The following is a 26,474-nucleotide window of genomic DNA, read 5'->3' as shown; positions in this document are numbered from 1 at the left end:
GAACCACGGCCCTGGAAAATCGAGTTAGCCGGGGCAGCCCGACTCACGCAGGACCACGCAGGTTCATAACAATTTTCCAGTTTTTATTAAATTTTGGTTGAATTTTACTTTGTTTCGAGCACTCGGAAGAAGAAGACGTTGACGGTAGACGGTGGCCGTCTTCACCGTCTTCTCATCGTTCCCCCGATAAATACTGTAATGTGAATTGGCAATAATAGCCTATTTCCACAGAGATCCATCCACCTTCCACCATCCGTTGAATGGAAAGTCCATAAGGTTTTGCCGTTCCCAAAATTTTCCCAAAATTTTCACACATTTCACATTAATTTTTGCTTGTTATGTTTGTTTTTTATTTAATTTTTATTTACATTTTGATTCTGCTGTTCGATATTTCGATATTTACACCATCGACATAGGCTATCAAATATGGATCATGTATCAAGAAAAGGTAGCGTACTTTTTACGCTCCTCTTTTACTGATCACGACGGAAGAATTTGAGCATCATGATTAGTGATCATACAACATACAAGATCAGCAGAGCTATCATAAGAAATCAATCAGTGATCATGTTGTTATGCTGAATACAGCCAATTTCTTTGAATGTAATTAATTGAACAAACTACAATTCGATTTTTTGAATGGTAACGTGTGCGGCAAAAAGACAGACGAAGCGCGGAAGAACAGTCACACTTAAGGGAAAATCGAGCAGGAATTACTAGATCAGTGAGTGTAGGTCAATATATCATCCATCATATGCCAATAACAGTAAATAGTTGAAAAGCTGAGGAAAAACATTCCACTTGCTACATTGTTATCCATTTTATTAGCGGGAACTTTTAATTTTGTGATCTTTTTTCGTATATAATAAACTTTAACCATGATAGTGTTCAAGACCCTCAGTACCAAAAAAAAAAAAAATCTGAATTCGCCACTGTGACTTTAAATGGACGGTGGATGATGGAAGGGTGATGGTGGCTATGTGGGAACACCACTGCACCATCCATTAAAAATGCAGTAGTGCATTGTGGTTCTGCGAGCAGAATTGCATCGTGCGCTCTTGTTTTCAGTCATTATTATACTAAATAGTTTTTATTTTCGAAAAAATCAATAATTGCGCCAACCTTGCATATAGAAAACAGCTGTTGTAGTGGCGGCACGAACAAAATATCGTTAAGCATCGGTATTTTCCGATATTTTTTCTAAAAACGTTCGGGCGAATAATTTTTAATTGCATTTAATTATCGCATTTATTTTAAATGCGGCAATCCCTGGAAATCCCTGTGTAAATAAATGCGCATTAGGCTAAATGCGTTTTAATGCTCCAATTTCTTGAAATTTTTTCGAAAAAAAAGAGGGTATAGGGTATTTCCACAGAGATCCATCCACCTTCCACCATCCGTTGAAGGGATGGTCCATAAGGTTTTGCAGTTGCAAAAACTTCAAAGCAACAACAACGGATGGACTGTTTGGAAAGAGGGCATTACTTCACGAGTAACGGGTATAAAATTAACTGAGTTTTGCCCATACCAACTCTATTATTAAATGGGACACTATTTTGGTCCCAACCATTTGACGATCAACAAAGTTTGAATGTTTAATCTTTCGAGAGAACACTGTTTGTTTACGTTTTCGCATCAATTCGTACTTCACATCAACTCCTACTGCCGGCTGTGTGCAAAAGCATTTAGGGAATACCCCTAATCAATTTTAAAATATGGTATCAATGTATCAAACACATGGATTTCAGAACAGAAATATCGTGTACCATCAAGGCTGAGCAAAGTGTGTACTCAACATATCGATACTATCGTGAGTGGTTAACTTATAGGCCGCTTTTTTTTGTTTATTTTTCTACGTTAACATTTCATTTATATTTCATTTTTGTTTTTCCAATTATCCGGAACAATTATAAAGTGAGTGCAAATGTAGACTACGTATATCTGGGATTCCATTCGTTGCGTGAGGCAGTCATTTTGAAACGGGGTGGGGACTGGTCGGAGTTGAAATGACAACCCTCTATTCTATTATCAATGCTAAATACGGTACCGGCGCACTTGTTAAAATGACTCTGACTTCACCTTGACTAAAGTACACTGCAATGGGAGACGGAGACTAGGAATGATAAGAGTAAAACCAGCGAATGTCATTGATTTCTTCCAGTTTTTACCTTGAAACGCCTGCATAGCATATCATCCACGTACATCGAAAATGTTGAAGCTACGTAACCTCTTGGCCGTCGGCAAAAGCAACAACAACGCTGTCCGGTAAGACAAACAACATGCATATAGCAAATACAAAAGCGCGCAGCTGTGTCTATATACATACATACATACATACGTATTCGCCAGTGCTGGGGAGTACCTAGGCTAATGTAACTTTGTGAAATGTGTTGCTACTTTTTGCCTAGATATTTATTTGTATTTACCTTGAAAATATGCTGAGCCAGACTTTTACCATTAAATACTGGAATATTTAAAAACACAATTAGTACATCAGAAATATTTTTATATATAACAAATTGTTTTTAAGTATAGTATTTGGTTATTTAAGATGAAGATTTCTATAAATTTATTGGTCATCGAAACATACATACATATGTATGTAGATGATCAATGTTGTAGCCTACCATGCAAAATTTTTACTTTAACTAATTTAAAGATCGTTTCGATTTAAAATCAGTTATATCACAATTATATAAAAACAATTTTCGGCGTTGATTTTCGATGAGGACCCACGATTTTCATAGTATGTGTTGTCTCTGTTTGACGCTTTGTCTGTGCTAGTGTTTTTTGAACACGCTCTTGCAAATCGAAGTCTTAACATTATATGTATGTACATATCTTGTCGGCCGCCTCCTAGGTGGCATTGTGGTGTAGTGATCAAAGTACTCGTCTATTAGAAAGGACGGCGCCGGTTCGAATCTGGTTTCAAACAAGTTTTTGAATAATTATTTTCTATATTTACTTTTTTTGTTGCATTCTTATTTGGTTTTATGTTTTTTTTTGTGTGCTTTTCTTTTTACGATTTTGTTTGTTATACCCTTGCAGAGGATGTCAGAAGTTTCCGACCGCATAAAGTATATATATTCTTGATCAGGATCAATAGGGGAGTCGATATAGCCATGTCCGTCTGTCCGTCCGTTTCTATGCAAACTAGTCTCTCAGTTTAAAAGTTAATAGTTTGAAACACAGTCGCCATAAATCCTGTGTATAAAGATAAATTTTGAGACGCGCCCCGATCGGACGTCTATATCCAATAGCTCACTTAGGAACAATCGGATAGAACTTGCACGAATTGAAGATATTTCGCGCAGTGCAAAAGCTATTGACATGCATCTTTCCAAATCGTATTTTTTTTATGTATGTATACTTTGATCAGTGTAAAAGCACGTGCCGATCGAACGTCTATTATCCTATAGCTCCTATAGGAACAATAGGATGAAATCTGTTAAAATTTGATGTTTTAAAGGATATTTGCGCAGTATATGAGCTATTTCGGCAAAGTCTGCAAAGGTATTAAAACTTCGGTTTGCCGAAGTAAGCTTCCGTCCTCGCTTTTTTATTTAATTTCTTTTTTTAATTTAGTTTTAGTTTTTTTTCGTTTCTTTTATTTTTTATATTTTTTTTTTGTTTGTTTTTCATTTTTTATTTTGTTTTTGGTATATATATGGTTTTTTGGTTATAAATATATAATAATAACTCAAAATAATAATTAAAAAAATATATATCAAAAATAGTTAAACTAGAACATCTATTAATGACTATTATGAATTTATGTTTATTATACCCTTGCAGAGGGTATTATAATTTCAGTCAGAAGTTTGCAACGCAGTGAAGGAGACATCTCCGACCCTATAAAGTATATATATTCTTGATCAGCATCACTAGGAGAGTCGATCTAGCCATGTCCGTCTGTCCGTCTGTCCGTCCGTCTGTCCGTCCGTTTCTACGCAAACAAGTCTCTGAGTCTTAAAGCTATCTGCATGAAACTTTCCCAAAAGTTGTCTTTCTATTGCAGGTAGTATATAAGTCGGAACGAGCCGGATCGGACGACTATAGCATATAGCTCGTCCGATTTCGATGAAATTTAAACCGTAATTCTGAAATATTTAACCATTACTATATGTCGAAAAACTAAAAAAAAATAAAAACAGCAAAGTTATAATTTTTTTTCATTTATTTTTTTATATTCTGTAGTCGTCCGATCCGGCTCGTTCCGACTTATATACTACCTGCAACTGAAATACAACTTTTGGGAAAGTTTCATGCAGATAGCTTTAAAACTGAGAGCTAGTTTGCGTAGAAAAGGAAGGACAGACGGACATGGCTAGATCGACTGTCCTAGTTATGCTGATCGAGGATATATATACTTTATAGAGTCGGAAATGTCTCCTTCACTGCGTTGCAACTTCTGACTGAAATTATAATACCCTCTGCAAGGGTATAAATATAATAAAACAGTAGTGCCAACCTAAACATTTTATTAAACTTTTACTTAAGCTACATAAATATGCGCTCTATTTCCTTAAAATTTGATATCTATTTTTATACATAATTAAATATATATGTATATAAAAAAAATATACAAATTGAAATATTGCATTCAAGCAGGATTCGATCTCTGAGCATTCTCGCCCAAGACCTATCCAACTTACGCCATGCTCTGCTAACCGCTTGCATTCTATGTTCACAATGCGCCTCTTAGATTAGTTCCTCTTTGTCAACATGATTCTTAAATCGAGTTCACAAAAATTAAAATCCAACAGGTAAATTGCCTAACAAAAAATTCAAGGCCTTCTTCAGGAATTTCTAAAAATAGAACTCAGTGGCACGAGTATGTGTTAAGCGCATATACGTGTGAAGTTTTTTTTTGTTTTTGGCTTTACAAAAATGAAGCTGCATAGAGACATTTTTTTGTTCTGCGTTGCTCATCTTCGTGTTATATGTATGTTTATGTATGCATGTACATATGTACATACATCTGCAAATGAAAATGTCACAGGGTTGGTTTCAGCTGACTCTGGGTCGGTCGACGCGACTTCAGCAAACAAAAATGTATGCAAAATCAAATGAAATCTGCGGTGCGAATTTTCGACACCCTTGATCAATGTATAAACGTCACTAAACAAATGTGTATTTCCAAAAAGACCTTCAACTTTTGTTTGGATGTGTTTTTTGATGAAGGTCATATATTGAAAGAAACGGCCAAAAAACCAGAAAAAAACAGTTTTTACCGTTATTTTCCATGAAATCGATCTTGTCGCAAACTTTGACATATTTTTTCGTTAACAGAACCCCAAATACATGGATCCTGAAAATTTGAAACTGAGCGGGTTGAGCGGTCTTGGCTTTTCAGAAGTTTAACCATATTTTTTTAAAAAGTCCTACAAACATTCTTAGCGACATTTTGTGGCATATAAACATATATGTACATACAAACACTTGCTCACATAACTTTGCGTACACCATGAAATAGAACAAAAACAATAGTTTTTCGTTTGAATTAAGGTACAGCAAGAGCTTGACGTTATTTGCTGGATGCTTTGGATCATTATCCTGTTAAAAACAAAACGACTCTTCAATGTCCAACTTTTGAGCACCTTGATGAAGGATTTCCCGTAATATTTCCCTATAGTCCATGTGGTTCATAGCACTGTGCAACACTTTTAAGGTCATCGATTTGGAATCAATTTTTAAAAATTGCTGCGTAAAGTACTTGCAAAAACTATAAATTCCGCGAAATTTATGCAGAAACTGGCATTTGAAAGCCTTATTTGATATTTTGATACGACTATATCTCGTGAACCGGGAGAAATATAAATTTTATTTGTTTAAAATGCAGAACTTGCCAGAAAAAATAGCGTTGTTTCAAATCTCAATAAGCTTGTAAAGGTGCTGACAAGCAAACTCCATCAGTTTCTTCCGATTTACTTCCGATATGAAAGGATTTTTACGTGCTCACTGCTTTGGCTTCCAACTTTAGCTCGTAGACAGTTGTACCAGGATTTTCATAGGCTAGTTAAACACATTTTTTTTGTACCCATGCAGAGGGTATTATAATTTCAGTCAGAAGTTTGCAACGCAGTGATGGAGACAACTCCGACCCTATAAAGTATAAAGTATATTATTGATCAGCATCACTAGGAGAGTCGATCTAGCCATATCCGTCCGACTCTCCATGCTTAGCCATATACGTCTATCGGTCCGCCCGTTTCTACTGGTCTCTCAGTACTAAAGCTTAAATGAAAAAAAAAAATATAACTTTGCTGTTTTTAAATTTTTTTTTAGTTCTTCGACATATAGTAATGGTTAAATAATTCAAAATTACGTTTTAAATTTAATCAAAATCGGACTATATCATATAGCTCCCATAGGAACAATTGGATTAATAAATATAACTTTGCTCTCTTTTATTTATTTTTTTTCTTCGACATATAGAAATGGTTACATTTTTCAGACTTACGGTTTAAGTTTCATCAAAATCGGACGACTATATCATATAGCTTCCATGGAGACAATAAAAATATATAAACAATTTTTTTTTTTAAATTTATCTATTCTATTTTGTAATTTTTTTTTAATTCTTTTTGATTTATTAATATCTGACAGTTCAGAATTACGCTTTTAATTTTATTAATATTGGAAAACAATATTAAATAGCTGCCATAGGAACTATCGAATAATTAAGCAGCAAATCATCATAGCTTCAATGTTTTTAAACATATACGCAAGTAAATCATAATTTTAATGTTTTTCAAGAATATTTAGTTTTGCAATACCTGCAAGGGTATATGAACTTCGGATTGCCGAAGATTGGTTCCTTTCTTGTTTGATAATAATCCAAGTAGGCAATTGTATATTTTACACGCCATTCAAGGACGTCCAAAAAATTTGCGTATAAGGTCATAGCTTGTCAGTATTCAGGTCAATAGTTCAGAGCTCCGCCGGTTGCCGTCTAGGGAGACTTCGTTGACACAATGGTGATGCAAGCCGTTTAGCCAGACGTTTTATTTGATCAAGCAAGCGATCTCTGTATCGATTTGAATAGTTAAAAATCGTATCCGTTACCTGCCCTGGTCCATACTTCATCAGTATTAAGTATTTTAAGCTTTTTTATGGTACCTGACGGTAATAGAAAATAAGTTTGTATGGGACTTTTACTTCTATGTGTGTGGGACTAGCATAGCTCTTAATTAATACAATATTTTAGAATTCATTTTTTAGATTAGTACGAAAATGATTATTTGGCAAATGATTTAAAAGTCATAAATACATACATACATATTTAGTAAAAATTCCTCGCTGTGGTAACAAATTCGTTATCTTATTTATCCCTATTTCCCAATAATTGGCTAAGGTAATTTGATAAGCAACCACTACACAGAAAACTTTATATCTTCGATCAGAATGAGACACTAATTAAAAACTTTATCTTTAAAAGCAAGAGCTTGTCGTCTGCCTGACTTTATATGAGGTTTTATCTTATTCAGTGCACATAGTGCAAGTTTCCTTCTTTTACTAATATAATAATTTTAAATAATTTTACACTTTCAGCTCCCTATCCACCAGTGGTACCTCCCACGATTCAGAATCATGGATCTCAAAACTGCTCGTTCGGAAAATAGAGCCTACCAAGGAGTCGCACAGTCGAATGCTTAGCGATAAGGAAATCATATATGCCTTACATACACACAACGTCAGACCCGATGCGATGAGCAATTACTTGAATAATTAGTGAGTGTCGTTCAAGAAAACATAAATCATTTAAAGAAGTATCATATGAGAATTCGCAGGATTCTGAATGCAACAGTGGTCGTAAAGATCGAACCTCTGCAACATACCGTTTTTACTTACCAAGCCAATCAAGTTTGAAATCAATAAGTGTATTTATTTATGCACTACCATCGACACATCTTATTAGAAAAACTCTACCTATGTTTCTTAAAATCACGCTTTGAAGAACATCCTTACTTATTTTATAGCAAAACTACAGTGGCTTTGATTAATGACAAAAAGGCAAACCTTTCGTGCGATTTGGTGGCATCATGGACTGTGCAAGTGGGGGACATGGATCAATGCTTACACCTCTGGAAGTATACAGGAGGCTTTGAGAAAATAGACCAGGCTAAAGAAGACCTTTGGAACGATCCAGAGTACCTCAGCTTGATGCAAGAGCGTTCGAAGTTTTTGCGCTCCCCGTCATTTGCAATATCTCTTGGCTTTCAGCTACTGGCCGCAGATTTCCAGTCGTACCGGCAAGAACATTTACGAAATGCGGTAAAATATGTCTTTTCTGTTTGAAGATGTATCGGTCATTATTTCGTGTCCTTAGTTCATACCGACTGACCCCTGGCACCATGATTGAGTGGGGAAACAACTGGGCCCGTGCCATCAACTATCGCAAGCATAACAACGAAGCCTTCGCCGGATTCTTTTCGCAGATCGGAAGACTGTACAATGTTCATCACATTTGGTGTAAGCATATAAACCGCACGCACCTTATGTCCTTTATATTTAGCTAATGCTTTCATCGTACAATAGGTTACAAATCTTTGCAGGACCGAAAAGAGACTAGGGAAGCGGCCTGGCGATCCCCCGGCTGGGATGAGTGTGTGGCCTACACGGTACCATTAATCCGAGACATGCACTGCCGCGTCCTTGCGCCAACTGAGTTCTCGCCCTCACAATAATTGGCGGGCGGCCCATGTTTTCGCGATCTGATAAAATGAAGCTTACCATCGCCTGATCAAATCTGCTGTGAAACTTCGAGAACGTTACTTCGCCTCTTTTCCTGTTGAATAGTTATTGTAAAGTTATTGTAAATAATGCCAGCAATATGCAATCATTTATTTTTTTTTTAGTTTAAGGTCAAAGTGAAAATTTGTTCCCACATTTTTACAAGCCACTATTTGTGTATCGCTTACGACCATTGAATTTAACAAAACCAATTATGTTTTTATAAAATAAAGCAATTATAAAACTGAAGTGTTATTGTTCTTGAAACGAGATCGCGGCCAGTTAGTTACATGAAAACATGTGTAATGCTTTAATAATCGTAGAAAGCAAAATTATAGATTTTTTAAATTGTTGATCATTCGAAATGCTGTTCAGGCTTTCCTTTTTAATTTTGTCTAAAATTAAATCAATATTACGGAAATAATTAATTTAAAACCCCCAAGTAAAACGTCAGAATATAAGGAGTGCCCAAGGCCAGAAATACAAACGGTTAAATAGGTGATGAAAAAGTAGTATACCGCAAAGGGTTTTAATCAGATAGTTGTTTTCTTGAAAGATCTTTTTATCCTGTGAATTAATGGAATGGAATAAAAAAGGAATAACGTATGGTACATTCAATTTACCTGCAGAACTAAAAAAAAATGTATGTAATGCATATATGCAGATTTTAACCAGTTTTAAATAGTTGCGGAAGGGTAACTTAAATTTTTTTTTCTTAACTCTTTGAGAGGTATCATTAGAAACTAACAAGCTGTCAATATCATTACTAAAACAATCGGACTAAAAATTCTGCGAGTAATTTTAGGCCGTAGGTTTCTTTGCAATAATCTGGAATATTGATTCCGGTCTGTAGCCCGATTTTTATCAAGTACTAATTTTGAATTTAAATAAAATTTTTTTTTAAAACAAGGTTTAGTCTCCATGACTTATACAGCATAGGCACTTTAACAAAAATATGTAATAAAATACCTCTCTGATTCTAAACTTAAGAACTAAAATATAATTTAGAACCATAATCATTGGTTAACCTTAATATTATTGGTTAATTGTTTTTTGAAAATCGAATGGCTTCAGTTGCTGATGCCGACCACGGTATTGCCTCAGAATTATCGACGTTCAGTTTGCAGAAAATTGGAGAGAAAAAGGAGTCCAATGAGGAGTCCCAAAGGAGCAAGAGAACAGATATCGAGCCTTGATGCTACATTGTGCTGGACAGCCGCGGGTAGTTCCCCTTTAAAGATGTGAGATAGTTGAATTAAAGTAAAAAATTTGTTAAAGTCGTACCTGTGAGCACTTGTACTTGGACAATTACGGTAAACAATCTGCCGAGGGAACAGGAATAGTTTCCACTATCGGAAAGCTTTGCTTCTCCAATCGAGATACGGCTCGTTAGCCACACATCGGAAACACTGAAAATTTTAGAGAATATGTAATATTTTTTTATATTAGTATAAATTCGGTTATTTTTTGATGAATATATAAACCGTACAATGCCAAACAGATACAATTGTTGTACCCTTTACACGTAAAAGGGTATCTTGCATTCGTTGAAAGGTATGTAACAGGTGAAATGTGGCGTTTCCGAACCTATAAAGTGTATAAATTCTTGATCAGGATCAATGACCGAGTCAATCTAGCAATGTTCGTCTTTCTGTTCGTCTAAACGTCGAGATCTCAGGCACTACAAGGTGAGTTCCAAAGTAAACAGGACTTTTTGAATCTGGCGCCCTATAGTGACGCCATCTATATGTCAATTGGTGCATTAGAATCTGCTATTGTTTATCGACTTCCAGTAAATCGGTGCGAAAATGAGCTTCGAACAAAGAGCCAACATTAAATTTTTGTTTTAAAATTGGTAAAACTTTTACCGCAACGTTTCAATTGATAAAACAAGTTTATGGCGATGATTGCCTATCCCGTAGCAAAGTGCACGAGTGGTTTCAACGTTTTCAAAGTGGTCGTGAGGACATAAATGGCGATGAACATGTAGGCCAACCAAAATCCGTGATCACCGAAAATTTTATCGAAACTGTGCGTGAATTCATAAAAAATCAGCCGAAATCATCATTGAAATTAATGGAAATAGAACTGAACATCTCCAAAACATCGATTAATCGCATTTTGACCGAACATTTGGGCTTACAAAAGGTGTGTGCACGGTTTGTTCCGCACAAATTGACTGACGTCCAAAAATTGCTCAGAATTCAACATTTGAAGGACATAAAAAAGAGGCAAAAAAAGACCCGAACTTTCTTGACAAGATTGTGACTGGGGACGAAACGTGGTGTTTTTAATATGAACTCGAAACGAAACGCCAGAGTGCTGAATGGAAGGCGCCGGACGAGACGAAACCCAAAAAATCGCGCCTTGAGAAGTCAAAAGTGAAGACAATGCTGATTTGTTTTTATGATTCCAAGGGTATTGTCCAAAAATAATTTGTTCCTCCCGGCCAAAACGTTAATGCGGTATTCTATCTTGCAGTTCTGAAGCGTTTGGTGCGCCGTATTCAACGTGTTCGGCCCGAATATCGCGAGTATGCAAGTTGGCGTTTGTTGCAAGATAATGCGCCGTCCCATCGATCGACGCTTGTGTCTGACTATTTAACCAAAAATCACATTTTAACCATCAACCAGTTATGCTTAAGCAGCGCAATTTTATTTTAAAATGTGTCCACGCCCACTCTAACGCCCACAAATCGCTAAAGTCTGTCATTTCACTCTGAAACGTGGATGAAGCAATTTCTTAAGCTGTATATGCTATTTTGGTCAATATGAGCCATTATTTTATAAGTTATTTGATTTGACTCTGCAGTTCAGTTGGCCGAGCCTTGCAGAGGGTATTATAATTTCAGTCAGATGTTTGCAACGCAGTGAAGGAGACATTGGGTCGGACTATAAAGTATATATGTACATACATATGTATATTCAGCATCATTAGGAGAGTTGATCTAGCCATGTCCGTCTCTCCGTTTCACGCAAACTACTACCTCAGTTTTAAACCTATCTGCATGAACGTGCCGTATCGGACGACTATATCATATACATACATTAAAAAAGGTATGTTTTGATATTTTTTTCTTTCTTTCATTCTTTGATATATGTAGCTTTAATTTTTCACTATGAACGACAGTTCATATATGTAGTGACGATGCTCACCAAGAGCGTGTGCATAGGATACTACTATACATACATACATATGTACATATATCAGTGTTTAAAAAACTGCAGTCGAAGTAGCAGAAGACGCAATATTTTCGCTTTTCACTGCTTCGACTGCGAGCGACTTCTTAAAATGAACAGTTGTTTCTGCTTCTGAAAGAAACGAAAAAGTCGAAGCAAAAGTAAAAATGAAAAAGCGACCAAAATCAAACAGGAGCAACAGAAGCAACAGTCGCCGATTTATGTTGTTTTGCCTTCCGCTTTGCTGTTGCTTTCAATCGTGAGCGTAACTGTCGACTTCCAGAAGTCGTCGGCAGTCGCAGTCGCGAAAATCGATGAGCCCGACTTTTGGTTGCTTCTGATTTGTGTAGCTGTTGCTTTCAATCGTAAGCATATGTATGTGTGTGATCTTTAGTTTTGTTTTCGTGGTATTATGCTTTTAAAATAAGAATTAACATGAAATGCTGACTTACTTGGAAATACACTTTTACTAAGAATTTGTTATGAATGCCACTCGTTGCTTTTTATTCCTCCCTTCGCATTCCTTTCTTTATATGAGTTTCTGTGTGTAAGTGTTGCGTTGAGCCTAACGGATTTCTGTTATGTGCAGTCTCGGTGTGACATGGTACGAGTAAAAGAGACGGCCATATGGTATTTGGCAAAGTATGTGAACAAAAGGATGTTGACCAATTTGAGCTGTATAAAAGGGAGTTCTGTAGCTGTTGCTTTCAATGGATAGATCGGACAGTCTCGATCGAGGTGCGGTTACGAAAGGTTACGAAATGTCACAGCCGAGAAAGCGCACGGCTCGCAACGCCGCAGAATTCATTGAGGAACTCGATGTTCCGACATCAGAAGTGGGATCGCCTACACCCCAAATTCAGTCCAATGATCGCTTTTGTGCACTTCTAGAAATGCAACACCGAAGCATGATAGAAGTGATAAGAGCAGTGAAAAATGCAGAACCACAAAGAAGTGAAAACAATCTAGGACATATTGCATAAGCTTGCCTTGGACGTCTATCATCACAAATCCATGGGCAAATCAAAAGAAAAGCGTATTAAATTGTGTAACTTATCAGGACCAATAAGCATTTTGACATCATCCGGTGAGTCGTATCCATTTTGCTTTGATTCTGGAGCAGAGTGCTCCCTCGTAAAAGAATTGGTATCCCAACAGCTTTCCGGCACACGAACCAATAATGTTGTTAGCTGAAGAGGGATATGAAATAATACGGTAACTAGTACGTTACAAATATCTAATGTCACGATCAGCGAGTACACGCTTGAAATTATTCTGTATGTTGTTCAAGATAGTTATATTAATTATAGTAGTATAATTGTCCGCGAAATTCTAAGTCAGGGCTTTGGCGTATCAATAACGATCGATAAATTTAAACTGTTTAAAACTGTATCTATAAATACCTGTTCTGCTTTGATTAAAGGTTGAAATTTTTCAAATATCAATACTGGTTTGGATGGTGTAAATAAGTCAAGCTTGTTGTGCATTTTGAATGAATTCTCGGACGCATTTATAGATGGATTCCCTAAAAGTCGAGTGCTACCACAGAATTTCATATTCGATTAATTAATCCAAATAAGACCGTCCAAAGGCGGCCATACAGACTCAGTATCGAGGAAAAAAAAAATAGTGAGAAAAAGAATAAATGAATTACTACAAGCTAATATCATCCTTCCTAGCTCTTCTCCATTTGCTAGTACGATGGTTCTGGTAAAAAAGAAAGACGGATCTGACCGACTCTGTTTAGACTACCGCGGGTTAAATTCGAACACGGTGGCAGAAAAGTTTCCCTTGCCTCTTATAAATGATCAGATTGCTAGATTAGGTGGGGTAAAGTATTTACATGTTTGGATATGGCATGCGGTTATCACCAGATTCCGATTAATCCAAACTCAGTTGAACGTACAGCATTCGTTACACCAGAGGGTCAATTTAAGTTCTTAACAATGCCTTTCGGACTTAAGAATGCGGTACCTGTGTTTCAAAGGGCGGTAATTAAGTCACCTAACGCCTTAATTACCGCCCTTGGCATATTCATACTGGCATATTCATACGTCATAGTTTATATGGACGACATCTTAATAACCTCTAGTACTCAAGAAGAAGCATTTGAAAGATTAAGAACTGTTCTGAGCCTATTATCACAAGCTGGTTTTTCATTTAATATCGCGAAATGTTCCTTTTTAAAAAACAAGCGTGGATTATTTAGGTTTTCAAATCAAAGATGGCGAAGTTAGACCCAATCCGCGAAAGGTACATGCTTTGGTCAATCTACCCCCCTCCGCAGTCAGTTGCACAAGTAAGGCAGTTTATCGGTTTGGCGTCATACTTTCGATAATTCGTCCCAAAATTTTCTGAAATAATTAAGCCGTTGTACGCCCTTACCTGTAACAATAAAGTATTCGAAAAGAAAAGCGACCATGGGGAAGTGCGAAAAAAATTATTGAAATTTTAACTGATAAGCCGGTGCTTTTAATTTTTTGACCCCCAATATAACCTCGAACTTCACACTGACGCTACGGTGCAATATTACTCCATAAAATCGACAATAAACATAGGGTAATTGAATATTTCAGTAAACAAACATCCGCAACTGAATCACGTTACCACTCTTACGAGTTAGAAAAACTGGCCGTGTTTAACACTATGAAACATTTTCGACACTATTTACACGGCCGACATTTTGATGTATTTACGGATTGTGATTCTCTGCAAGCTACGCGAAATAAAATAAGCCTTACACTAAGAGTACAACGTTGGTGGGCCTATATGCAGATATTTGATTTTGATACAAAATATGTACCTGGTGCAAAACTGGCCACGTAGATGTTTTTAATCCGTTGCCACCAAAGGTAACTACTAAATCGTATCCTAGTCCTGAAAACAAATGCGTTTCGATGGCCGAAATATCGGACAATTGGTTGCTTGTTGAGCAGCAACGAGATGAAGAAACTTTATCCATTATTTAAGGAATTCAAAATGAAGAACTTTGAGAAGATTTGGCCACTGTAAATCAAATTACGATAGCAAGCCCTCTAGAACTATTAATTGGAATTGAAGCGGGACTTTTTAATATTTTGCCCCTCTGTGAAGAAAATAACAAAGTAGATTTAAGCACTGTTAGAAAAAAAAAGTAGAAAAGTAAATATGGAGAATAATGGTAAATATGAAAAGAAAAGATTTGATAAAAACAAATGTAAAGTTAAAAGTTTTAGAATTGGTGATTATATTTTGCTTAAAAACGAAGAGAGGCATCAGACCAAATTAGATAGTAGGTTTAAAGGCCCAATTTTAATGTCAGATTTACTTGAAGGTGACCGCTGTGTTCTAAAATCACTAACTAATAAACGAACGTATAAAGACGCGCACGATGCTTTAAGAAAAATGCCTATTGAAGAGATTCCCAGAGAGTTAGATGTATGTAATGAGAGAATAGAAAATGATGATAGCTTATTGGTGGATTCCAATGAAGCAAGCGACGTGGAAGGCGACGTCGAGAGTCAGTTAGAGGATTCTAACTAAGATGTGGCATTGATGGACTTCAATGCGAAATTCTATACAATCATACACTAAGATCAACTCTAGCCACTAGGTTGCCGTAGGTACATGGTCATGTATTCACCTGGCTATGGTGAGGCGCCTAATTAGTGGTGGAAACCTAAGTGGTGTGTTTGTTGTAGATGGTATTAAAATCTTTGGGAATCGATTTCTAGTAAAGGCTCTTCGCAAACGAATAATCTAATTAACTAGTAACTATTGGAAAAAGTAACAACGAGCGACGTATTAATACGTTTTATTATTTTGATGATCGTTTCCTATTGAGCGGTACCTTCTAATTACTCTTAGTATTTCCTTTAAAGTTTGTAACACACGAGGACGTGTGAATATCAGGATGGCCGTGTCGGATCTTTAGTTTTGTTTTCGTGGTGTTATGCTTTTAAAATAAGAATTAACATGAAATGCTGACTTACTTGGAAATACACTTTTACTTAGAATTTGTTATGAATGCCACTCGTTGCTTTTTATTCCTCCCTTCGCATTCCTTTCTTTATATGAGTTTCTGTGTGTAAGTGTTGCGTTGAGCCTAACGGATTTCTGTTATGTGCAGTCTCGGTGTGACATGGTACGAGTAAAAGAGACGGCCATATGGTATTTGGCAAAGTATGTGAACAAAAGGATGTTGACCAATTTGAGCTGTATAAAAGGGAGTTCTGATGGATAGATCGGACAGTCTCGATCGAGGTGCGGTTACGAAAGGTTACGAAATGTCACAGCCGAGAAAGCGCACGGCTCGCAACGCCGCAGAATTCATTGAGGAACTCGATGTTCCGACATATGTATGTAAGTCACTGGAAAACCATTGGTTGCTTCTAATTTTTGTCGCCTTTGCTTTCGATCAGCAGCGTATTTCGCTGGGTGCAGATTTGTGGAAATCAGCCGCAATCGCAGTCTCCAAAAATTGTGCCGATAGAGTCGCACGTATTTAGCTATGGCGCCAATTGTAGTGTGTAAACATTTGAAAACAACGCAACCAAAGGCATAGCCATATGCAATATATGCCAAACTACTCTTAAAAATATTAGACTATCTAATTTAAAGCAACATAACATTAATTAAAATGTATTAAGTCTGAGTAATATTGATTCGGCATCATCAAGTTCCTCGACTAAACCAATTCGGAAAAAGAAAATAAAAATTGAAATGAACAAAAAACAGCTTATAAGATCTTTTATCGGAAGACAGTATTCCTTTTAATGTTTTGAATTCGCCAAATATGAGGAACATTCTCGATCCAATTTGTAAAGGTCTCAAAACTGCAGATGGCAAAATAATGTTATCAAACTGCAAACGCACATTAGAAAAAGTGGCAAATAATATCCGGTCTCACATAGCATATGAAACGAACAATACATAAATGATTTTCTTTGAAAATTGACAGTGCAACGCGAATGTCAAGAAACATTTTTGGAATTAGTGCACAATACATAAGCGCGGTTCTAGTAAAATCCATAATTTTGGGAATGATCGAGCTTAAAGGCGCAGGATCAAGTGGAGCTAAAAATCTTGCCGCTGAAATGCTCAAAGTGCTGAAAAAATACCATATTAATTTAAATCAAATCGTCTCCATAACGTTTGATAACAGTGAAAATATGCTTAAAGCAACCAAATGTTATCGTTCGTTTCCGAGTAAAATATTGAAGAGGACGACGAAGAGTGCAGCAACGAAGATTATTTAAAGAAAATTGATGCAATAGCAAACGTGCCAAAGGTTTCCATAGGCAATATACATACATACGAGTGTGTCATTGTGCTGCACATACAGCTCAGTTGGTAGCCCTTGACGTATTTAAGTCACTGGACATACTGAAGTGCCTGTTCAATTGTCGAAATATAACAAAATATATAAGAAAAACCTCAAACGGCTATAGCCAAAGATATTTTAAATCAAATTTAATCTATTAAAAAAAATCTGACATCAATTTTTACGCCCAATGGTCATTTGAAATCCATTTGGGACAGACTATATAGTCTTAATCCTACTGGCGATTTGTGCTCAACCCCGAATTCCAACTCAAATCAAATGGACAACCATTTTTTTGATGAGGAAGACGCATTGTTGAATGCATACTTAGCGCAAGGTGTTAAAACCGAAGTCAACAGTACAATGGACGTTTATTCAAAATTGAAAATCTTTAACTTCCTTAAAGAAAAAATACCAAATAATACCAACAGACATTTTACAATATTGGAAAGGAAAACAATACACCGACCCGGAGTTATACGCTATTAGTCAGGGTTGTTATGCCGTACCGCCAACTCAGGTATAATAATTCCATGATTAATTGAAGTTTACTTATTAATAAATTTATTTTGAAACAGGTGTCGATTGAACTAGCATTCTCTACGCTGAGACTGGTCCTAACCGACAACTGCAATCGCTTAAGCCCGGATGTTCTTGAGAACATATTGCTCGTTAAACTAAATCCCAGCTTTTTGGACATGGTAATTAATGCAATGGAACTTTTTGAAAACGACGAACAATCTAATCAAAGCGATTGACAATAATACAATATTTTATAAAAATTATTAAAGAAAGAAAAGTTACCAAAATGAATTGTTATTTATTACTTATTATTTATTATGTTTTCATGTTAAACTTAATTTGTTTCTTTAAATTTTGATTTCCCTTATAATTTTTTTAAATTATGAAAAAAAAATTTTAAAAAAATAATAAAAAGTGCAAGAAGTACAAAAAGAAGAAGAAACAAAATGTCTCGTTTTTCGCGACTGCGACTGCTGTTGACTTCCAAAAGTCGCACTTGCTGCTGCCAGCGACTTATGCTTACGATCGAAAGCAACATCTACAAAAATCAGAATCAACCAAAAGTCGAGCTCATCGATTTTCGCGACTGCGACTGCCGACGACTTCTGGAAGTCGACAGCTGCTGCCGCTTCGACTTACGCTCACGATCGAAAGCAACAGCAAAGCGAAAAGCAAAAAAAACGAAAATCGGCGACTGTTGCTGCTGTTTGATTTTGGACGCTTTTTCATTTTTGCTTTTGCTTTGACTGCGACTTCCGTTTTTTTTTCAGAAGCAGAAGCAAAAGCAAAATCACATGAAATTAAACTTACTGCAGTTTTTTATAGCCTGATTCCATTGGCGCATTAAAACGCATTTAGACTAATGCGCATTTATTTACACATGGAATCCCATAAGGCTAAATGCCGCATTTAAAATAAAAACGATTATTAAAGGCGATTTAAAACCATTCGCCCCGAACCTTTTTAGAAAAAATACAGGAAAATTCCGATGTTTAACGATATTTTGTTCATGCCACCACTACAACAGCTGTTTTCTATATCTAACAGCTGTTTTCTAAAATCTATTTTGTATAAAAATGACTGATACCTGGATGTCCTTAGCATTAAAGAGTTGAGTAAACTCACTCATATTCATTTTTTTTAAATTTATTTTTTTTTGGATTTGCCTAAATTCAAAAGTAAACAAACCCAGATCGTGCCACTCACATGTCGGAGTAGCATTAGCTAAATGCTAATGCACCAATGGAATCAGGCACATTTAAAAAGTCCACTAATGCGGCAATGGAATCCGGCTCTTAAACACTGCTATATATAGCCAAAGAATTGAATATCTGCTGTGATAGTCCGATCGTAACGAGTAAAACTACAATCGAAAGCTATCTCTAAATAAATACGGATTGCAAATCAAGACTTTAGGAAAATTAATTGGTTCAGGAGAAAGGGCGGTGAAAGTGACGCAAGTCGATGATACAAATTTCTGGTAAGTACGACTTCTAGATTACGTATACACCATAACAATTTTTATTTTAGAAGATTTTTACTATTTCACTATTACCTAGCATACCAATAGTCCTTGCACTACACACAATTATAAAGAAATGAATAAAAATAGAAGAACACATATAAAAGGAATGCCGATGAGATCGCCTGTTTCACCGATTATTGCAAACTAGGACAGAAACCTAGACTCCTAACAAAGTACGTTGATGATTTATTCGCAGTAGTAAAATAAGATGAAATACAAAAGACATTAAACGCCTTGAATTCTTTTAATAAAAACAGGAAAACGATGGAAAGCTAGCATATTTCAACTCGATGGTTCACAGACATGCTAACATTTTAAAACTAAAGTGGTATAAAAAGACAACAGCATCAGGACGAATAATTAATTTAAATTCAAGACACTCTAAATCAATGATCATCAATACAGCAGTTTGTATACAACGGATGCTAACCATTTCTGACCAAATATTTCATAAAGAAACAAAATAAGAGATAAGACTGATTTTAAAAAACAATGACTTCCCAAATCACTTGACCAAAAAATTTATAAAAAGTCACAGTAACATTTAAGAAAAACAAAAATATCCGAAACCCACGCAATTTATGTCCGTAACATATATACCAAGATTATCGGAACACCTAAAGAATTCAGAATTTTAAAACAAGGAAAAAGTAAAACTAGCACATAAACCTAACAACACCCTGCGAAAAATGTTCAACAAAACGAAATCCAAAATTCAAATGTCCGACAAAATCAATGTGATATATAAAATTCCGTGAAATGGAGACGAAAATGACAAATGTGAAAGCATATATGTATAGGAACAACCAAATCTAAGCTTAAAACTCGGCACCAAATCAGCAGACAAAAAAAACCGTTATGGCCCACTGTAAGACCAGCAGCCACTCACCAAATTTTGATGCAACAACAATTTTGGAGCAAGAAAGACATTACTGAAAACGCTTTAAAATTTGAATGTTACGTATAATAAACACACCTACAAACATAAGACTGAACTACAAAACAGACACTGAAGGTGCGCTCATATTTACAGACATCTTCTAAAAGAAAATTAGCATTAATCTCCAAGTCCCACGGTGCAGTCGTGTAAATAATGTATGTTCTTATATTTGTTTTTAATATGTAACGTAAAATCAAAATCTAATGTTATTTCTTTATGTGTTCTTATGTGGTTATAGTGCAGCCGAAATATATCGGAAACAATTTTAATAGTTTAAAAAAATAAATTCAGCAGTCTTTTTAAGTTTTATTTTATATCACGAGTTGTGGCCAAACGATCAATCCCTAACATTTTCATTCTGAATTATTGGATTGGATAAGTCATTTGTCTGCAAGAGTTCGACAAACATACTTTTTGAAAATTTTGTGCTGTTAAACAACTGTAAAACGGCTGCAATACCCTTAAAAAATCGAAAAAATCCGCTGAAAAGTTGTTATAGGTTCTAACTTAATGTTGGTAGCCGACTGAATCGGACAAGCTAATCATGCCAGAAATTCATTTGAAATAAGATTTCTTGTGGGTTTTTAAAGTAGGCGGTTTAGTTTTTTGCGGCCGTTAAGTACCGAATTTGAATTTGAAATTATCACCCATTTTCCAGTTTTCAATTCGCAAAAACCATGTTGGACTTACACCCGAAAGAACCTTTGTTAACTTTAGAAAAAATCTCACAAAAACGCGTTTGAGGTGGCGGATTCAGATCCACAAATACATTATTTTTAAATACATTGCGTTACATTTAAAATTAAAAAAAAAAAATTTGTTTGTTTTATTTTCTTAGTGTACATTTATTTAAGAGTAAACACAGAAAATACATTTTTTGGTAATAAGTTTCTTTTTTACCGAGAAATATATTTTTTTACAAGCAATTTAAGGTCGAAATTGTGGACGAAAATCAAATTTGTTTTTACAAACAAAAATTTCGTAAAAAAAAATGTATTTATTTTGCTTGTTCCTTCGATTAATTACTAGGTTGAACATCAGTAAAAACAAAACGTATTTTTTGAGAGGAGCTATACTAAGTCTTAAAATACAATTAAAAGATACCATAATATGTGAACAAATTTTTAGAACAATAAATTTAAGAGTTTTTCGGCCTTTTAACTGTATATAGCCCCTTATGTTAATATGCAAATTATATATTTTTTTCATGTTCCTGGTTATTTTAGGAGCATTACTGCGATAATCCAATTAAAAGAAAGAAGGAGCGACTTGACTATTATAAAGCCGTTACTCAGTTTATCGATTTCAAACACTATGAGCTAAAGGCGAGTAGCATCCCCACACCCCGCTAACAGCCGCCCTATCTTATGCAGAGCAGCGGCAGTCGGCACACAGGGATTGAGAAGTTTCGCCTTGCAAATTAATCACACAAATGAACTGCGATCAAGTCATAGTATGAGTGACAGTTGCTCGTCATGCACGAACTCCATTTTTTATTATGCAGTGAAATTTTAAATTTATTTGTGTCTGCCGATAGGTGTGACCGAAACACACATACCCAGCTCATTATCCGACAGACTTTCGCGATTTTTGGTTGTTAGGGCGTGGCCACGTTTTTAAATACACTTTCATGTTCATTCTGCATGTTAGGTCTTAAACCTCTAGCGTTTATAGTTTCCAAGAACTCAATGTTCATAGCGACAGACAAGCAGAAGCACATGGCTAGTTCGACTCCTGTTCAAGAATATATATACTTTATAGGGTCGGACACGCTTCCTACTTCCTGTAACATACTTTTTAACGATTTCAATATAGCCTTTTACTATACGAGTAACGGCTTTGCACCGCAGATCCTAGCCTTAGAAAATTTTGCAAACCCCTTCTTCAAAGACAAATGTCGTTTTTGGTGAAATACTGCGTAATTTAATGTCAAAAAGTCCTGAGGAGTAATCATCTCTCATAAAGGACCTAGGACTATCCCATTCTGATTTGACATGGAATTAGCTTGACGTCAGGAACAAGAGCAGTGAGATCGGTACCCAGAATAGGTATTGAATATTAATTTCACCCAATTTGAATGTGATTTACAAAACTGGTGGTGATTTGAAAACTCAGACAAAGCAACGGCCTTTGACAATTGGAAGAAATCTGTTTTATTTGGGAGTAAAAGTCTCAAAAGTCTTTCTTTTGATCAAAATTGTATATATGATCGGAACCGTCTTCTTCTTTACTTTACAAACATTTGACTTAAATTAAAATACCCTCTGTTAATTTTAAAAAATACCCAATACATAAAGGACATTAAGTACTGTATAGTAAAAGGAAAATGAGTTCAATGTTAAAGAATCACCTTTTAAGTAAGACTGGGCCTGTATAAAAACTTTGGCCTGGTAAACATAAATATTATTAAACGGCTTTAAATGCAAGTTCCTTAAATATCGTCTATTTTATAGGCATACCTTAAGCGCGTATTGGTCAATCCTAGGAGTGGTTCTTCATCCTTCGCCCAAGTAATAAACTTGAGGAAATATTTTTCCAGATCCTGTCCAGAGAATTTATGTTGCGTCCGACTTGTGTTCCCGATTAAATAAAGCTCACTGGTCGTATCGTTAAAAAGTTTCTGTAGAGAATCATTTACAGAATCAGTTGACTTCAGAATCGTATGTCGTTCTTTTTGGAAGAAACTGCGTGATATTTGGCATTGCAGATCGACGGTGCTTCCTGACTTATAATAGCGGTCACCTACATCCCTCTCGTGTTCATCAATTATCCTTAAGGGGGGTTCTGAAAGTCCAAAAGTTAAGAGGATTTTCGTCGTACGGCCTTTGAATGCAATTTGAAAGCTACCCAAGATAGTGAGATTTGTAGTGAATACCCTGGGAGGATGTGTGGAAACCTGGCACATGTAAACTCCGGCATCTTCAGTCTGTGTTGGATTGATAAGCAACCGCCAATTATTTGGATACTGGAACTTTACCCGAATCCTCGGGTCTCCACTGTAGGTGACGTTACCAACAGTCAGAAGTGATACCTTCTCTGCCGTTCGTCTGACCCACATGACCTGGAAGTAGGACGAAGGATATACATATATCACTAGGTGTTAATATGGACGTTTAAAATTGATTTTGAATTTTTAAATAAAAGTCCCAAATAATTATTTTGTTTTACACATTTGAATAAAAATTACGAGTAACTCTACACCCAGAAAATTTGAGAACGAAAAAACCAAGAGCAAATCTTCTCTATTTCAGTATTTTTACTTCTCACTTTATCGAGAAGATTCGTTCTTTTTGTTCTCGATTTCGCTAATTTCGCTAAGATAAGATCTTGAACTCGGGAATATAAGATCTTAAACTCGAGTAGAAATTAGTCTAAAACGTAAAATAAATGGAAAGAGTTCGCGCTCCCAATAGAGAAGAAGAAATTCCCTCTCTTAAAATACATTGCGGACGGAGAGAAAATCCTCAAAACTATTATTGACAAAGAGAAACAAGAAGAGGCGCGAACCCAATTCTCTTTGCTTATCAAAGACCACAAAACATCAAACAAAGAAAGTGCATTTGATCGTGCAATACTAGACACAGTGGGACAAACAAGGAGATTTCTTAAAGAAAATGACGACATTTTAATATTGACCTCAGACAAAGGTAACAAGACGGTAACTATGAACAAAGATGACTACAACCAAAAAATGAAGGACATATTAAAGGATATGAACACATACAGGACATTAAGGAAAGACCCCACCTCTAGACTACAAACAAAAAATAACGAAATAGCGGACAAACTATTAAAAATTGAACTTATCTCAAGGATCGAAAGAAATAAGTTGACAACCACCACAGCTTTACCACCACGAATATATGGACTACCCAAAATTCATAAAGAAGGAACCCCTCTACGACCAATCTGCTCCTCCATCGGATCACCATCCTATGCACTATGCAAATACATAATTGACATATTAAAAAACATAACAATAGACTCAAATACAACATAAATAATTCAGAAGAATTCAAAGAAAAAATCAACAACACATATATTGGCGACGATGAAAGATTAATTTCATTTGACGTAATTTAATTATTTCCGAGTATACCGACAGACCTAGCCCTGGATATAATTAAAAACAAATGGACAATAATACAAAAACACAGTAAAATACAGCAAACAATATTTATGGACATAATAAAATTTTGTATTCAAGAAAACAGATATTTCAAATTTGAAAACAATTTGTACACACAATTAAAAGGAATGCCTATGGGATCGCCAGCCTCGCCGGTCATTGCAGATATTGTAATGGAAACTCTTCTGGACAACACGTTAGAAAAATTAAGACGACCTCCAAGATTACTGACAAAATACGTAGATGACCTGTTCATTCAAGAGGATGACATTAAAACTACACTGACCATGCTCAACTCTTTCACCAATAATATAAAATTTACAATGGAACTAGAAGAAAACGACCAATTACCTAATTTGGACTCAGTGATAATTAGACGTGGAGATCGATTAAAATTAAAATGGTACAAGAAACCAATTGCGTCCGGACGAATCATCAATTTCAACTCCAAACACCCAAAACAAATGATAATAAATACAGCTAGAAGCTGTATACATAGAATGCTCAAAATTTCAGACACGGATTGCCACGAAGAGACGACCCAGGAGATAAAATCAATGTTGACAGACAATGATTTCCCAAAACACATAATAAAAACATTATTATCGGAACACAAAACAACAAAACAAAATAGCGTAAAAAACAATAAAAACAAAAAATATATGTCAATGACATAAGTATCGCACATAAACCGGACCACACATTAAAATCTATATACAACAGAACAAAATCAACGATAAATGAAATTGACAAAAAAGACGTAATATATAAAATACCGTGCAACGGCAACAACAACGAAATATGCAACATGATATATATAGGAACAACAAAATCTAAACTAAAAACTAGACTAGCACAACATAAATCGGACTTCAAAGCTAGACATCATTCGAGCGCGCAAAAAACAGCACTCATGTCCCACTGTGCCAAGAGTAATCACTCACCGAACTTCGAAGAGGCGAGTATTTTATCACAAGAACAACACTATGCCAAACGATTCACCATAGAAATGCTACATATCATAAAAACACCTACAGACATACGGATGAACTACAAAACGGACACTGACAATTGCGCTCATTTATATAGACACTTACTAGGGAAAGAAAAAATTAGTTAACAACTCCACGTCACCGGACGCAGACGTGTAAATTAAATGTATGTCAAATGTAAATTGTTTTCTGTTTGTTAAAAAGAAGACGGTTGCCGAAGAGCAACCGAAATATATTGACAAAATTACCAAAATTGAAATAATTTTGTGTTTTTTTCAACGTCCTGACCTCGAGCCGGCTAACAATTAATATAAATTGAAAGAGATAAAAATTGGGAGAGAAGTTCTCTCTCAAATTGTTCGGAAAGTTACCGAAGTATACTTCGGGCCTCGTCATTTCCCTTTAAAATTTTCGGCCGCGGAACGGGTTTTATAAATTAAATATTCTTGAAACACTTAAATTTCGATTTATATGCGTATATGTTTAAAAACATTGAAGCTACGATGATTTTTAGCTCAAGTATTCAATCGTTCATATGGCAGCTACATGATTAAATTAAAATCGTAAATCTAAACTAATAAATTATTACTATTTTAAAAAAATTTTTGTATCAATTTCAAAAATAAAGAAGTATATTTTTTTAAAAATGTATTTTTTTAATATTCCGATTGTATTTATTGAAGCTATATATTTTGTCGTCCGACTTAAATGAAATGTAAACCATAATTGTGAAATATTTTAACCCTACTACATTTTGAAGAACTAAAAAAAATTAAAAAACAGCAAAGTTATCCTTTTTATACCCTTGCAGAGGGTATTATAATTTCAGTCAGAAGTTTGCAACGCAGTGAATTAGACATTTCCGACCCCATAAAGTATATTCTAGCCATGTCTGTCTGTCCGTCCGCTTCTACGCAAACTAGTCTCTCAGTTTTAAAGCTATCTGCATGAAACTTTTCCAAAAGTTGGGTTTCTATTGCAGGTAGTACTCAAGTCGGAACGAGCCGGATCGGACGACTATAGCATAAAGCTCCCATAGGAACAATCGGAAAAAAAAATGTTTAAAAAATATAACTTTGCTGTTTTTAAATTTTTTTTAGTTTAGTTCTTCGACATGTAGTAATGTGGAATAATTTCAGAATTACGGTT

The 26,474-nt window shown here is 35.5% G+C and overlaps 3 protein-coding genes and 2 long non-coding RNA genes across 5 annotated transcripts in view; 3 read left to right on the top strand and 2 right to left on the bottom strand.

Moving 5' to 3' along the window:
* The first annotated feature begins 1,791 nt into the window (after window positions 1–1,791).
* Window positions 1,792–8,985, top strand: LOC128265205 (protein NipSnap). The gene is given in 7 exon segments (XM_053001079.1): window positions 1,792–1,810; window positions 2,162–2,265; window positions 7,555–7,734; window positions 7,983–8,196; window positions 8,198–8,277; window positions 8,333–8,475; window positions 8,542–8,985. Coding segments are annotated over 6 exon segments (822 nt in total). The 5' UTR covers window positions 1,792–1,810; window positions 2,162–2,209; the 3' UTR covers window positions 8,691–8,985.
* On the bottom strand, window positions 2,236–3,263 carry LOC128265210 (uncharacterized). The gene is made up of 3 exons (XR_008268832.1): window positions 2,628–3,263; window positions 2,427–2,464; window positions 2,236–2,367 (listed from the first exon to the last, which is right to left on the bottom strand). It is a non-coding gene; the product is annotated as an uncharacterized LOC128265210 (long non-coding RNA).
* Window positions 8,986–9,118: 133 nt separating the features above from the next.
* Window positions 9,119–26,474, bottom strand: part of LOC128265203 (uncharacterized) — a 37,403-nt gene continuing 20,047 nt past the window's right edge. The window contains 4 exon segments of the mRNA XM_053001074.1: window positions 9,119–9,967; window positions 10,021–10,145; window positions 22,664–22,988; window positions 23,052–23,265. Of these exon segments, the coding sequence (XP_052857034.1) occupies window positions 9,843–9,967; window positions 10,021–10,145; window positions 22,664–22,988; window positions 23,052–23,265 (789 nt within the window). The 3' untranslated portion in view covers window positions 9,119–9,842.
* Window positions 10,150–11,550, top strand: LOC128265212 (uncharacterized). The gene is made up of 3 exons (XR_008268833.1): window positions 10,150–10,290; window positions 10,351–10,424; window positions 10,530–11,550. It is a non-coding gene; the product is annotated as an uncharacterized LOC128265212 (long non-coding RNA).
* The window catches only part of LOC128265206 (sperm flagellar protein 1), a 36,811-nt gene continuing 22,024 nt past the window's right edge, over window positions 11,688–26,474 (top strand). Inside the window, exon 1 of the mRNA XM_053001082.1 lies at window positions 11,688–11,792. The gene's annotated coding sequence lies outside the window, so the exon portion shown is untranslated. The remainder of the gene's footprint in view (window positions 11,793–26,474) is intronic.

This window comes from Drosophila gunungcola, unplaced genomic scaffold, assembly GCF_025200985.1.
Source record: "Drosophila gunungcola strain Sukarami unplaced genomic scaffold, Dgunungcola_SK_2 000100F, whole genome shotgun sequence".
In the NCBI taxonomy this organism is placed as follows: domain Eukaryota; kingdom Metazoa; phylum Arthropoda; class Insecta; order Diptera; family Drosophilidae; genus Drosophila; species Drosophila gunungcola.
The sequence above is the reverse complement of the archived record's forward strand: the minus strand, read 5'-3'. Positions and strand labels throughout refer to the sequence as shown.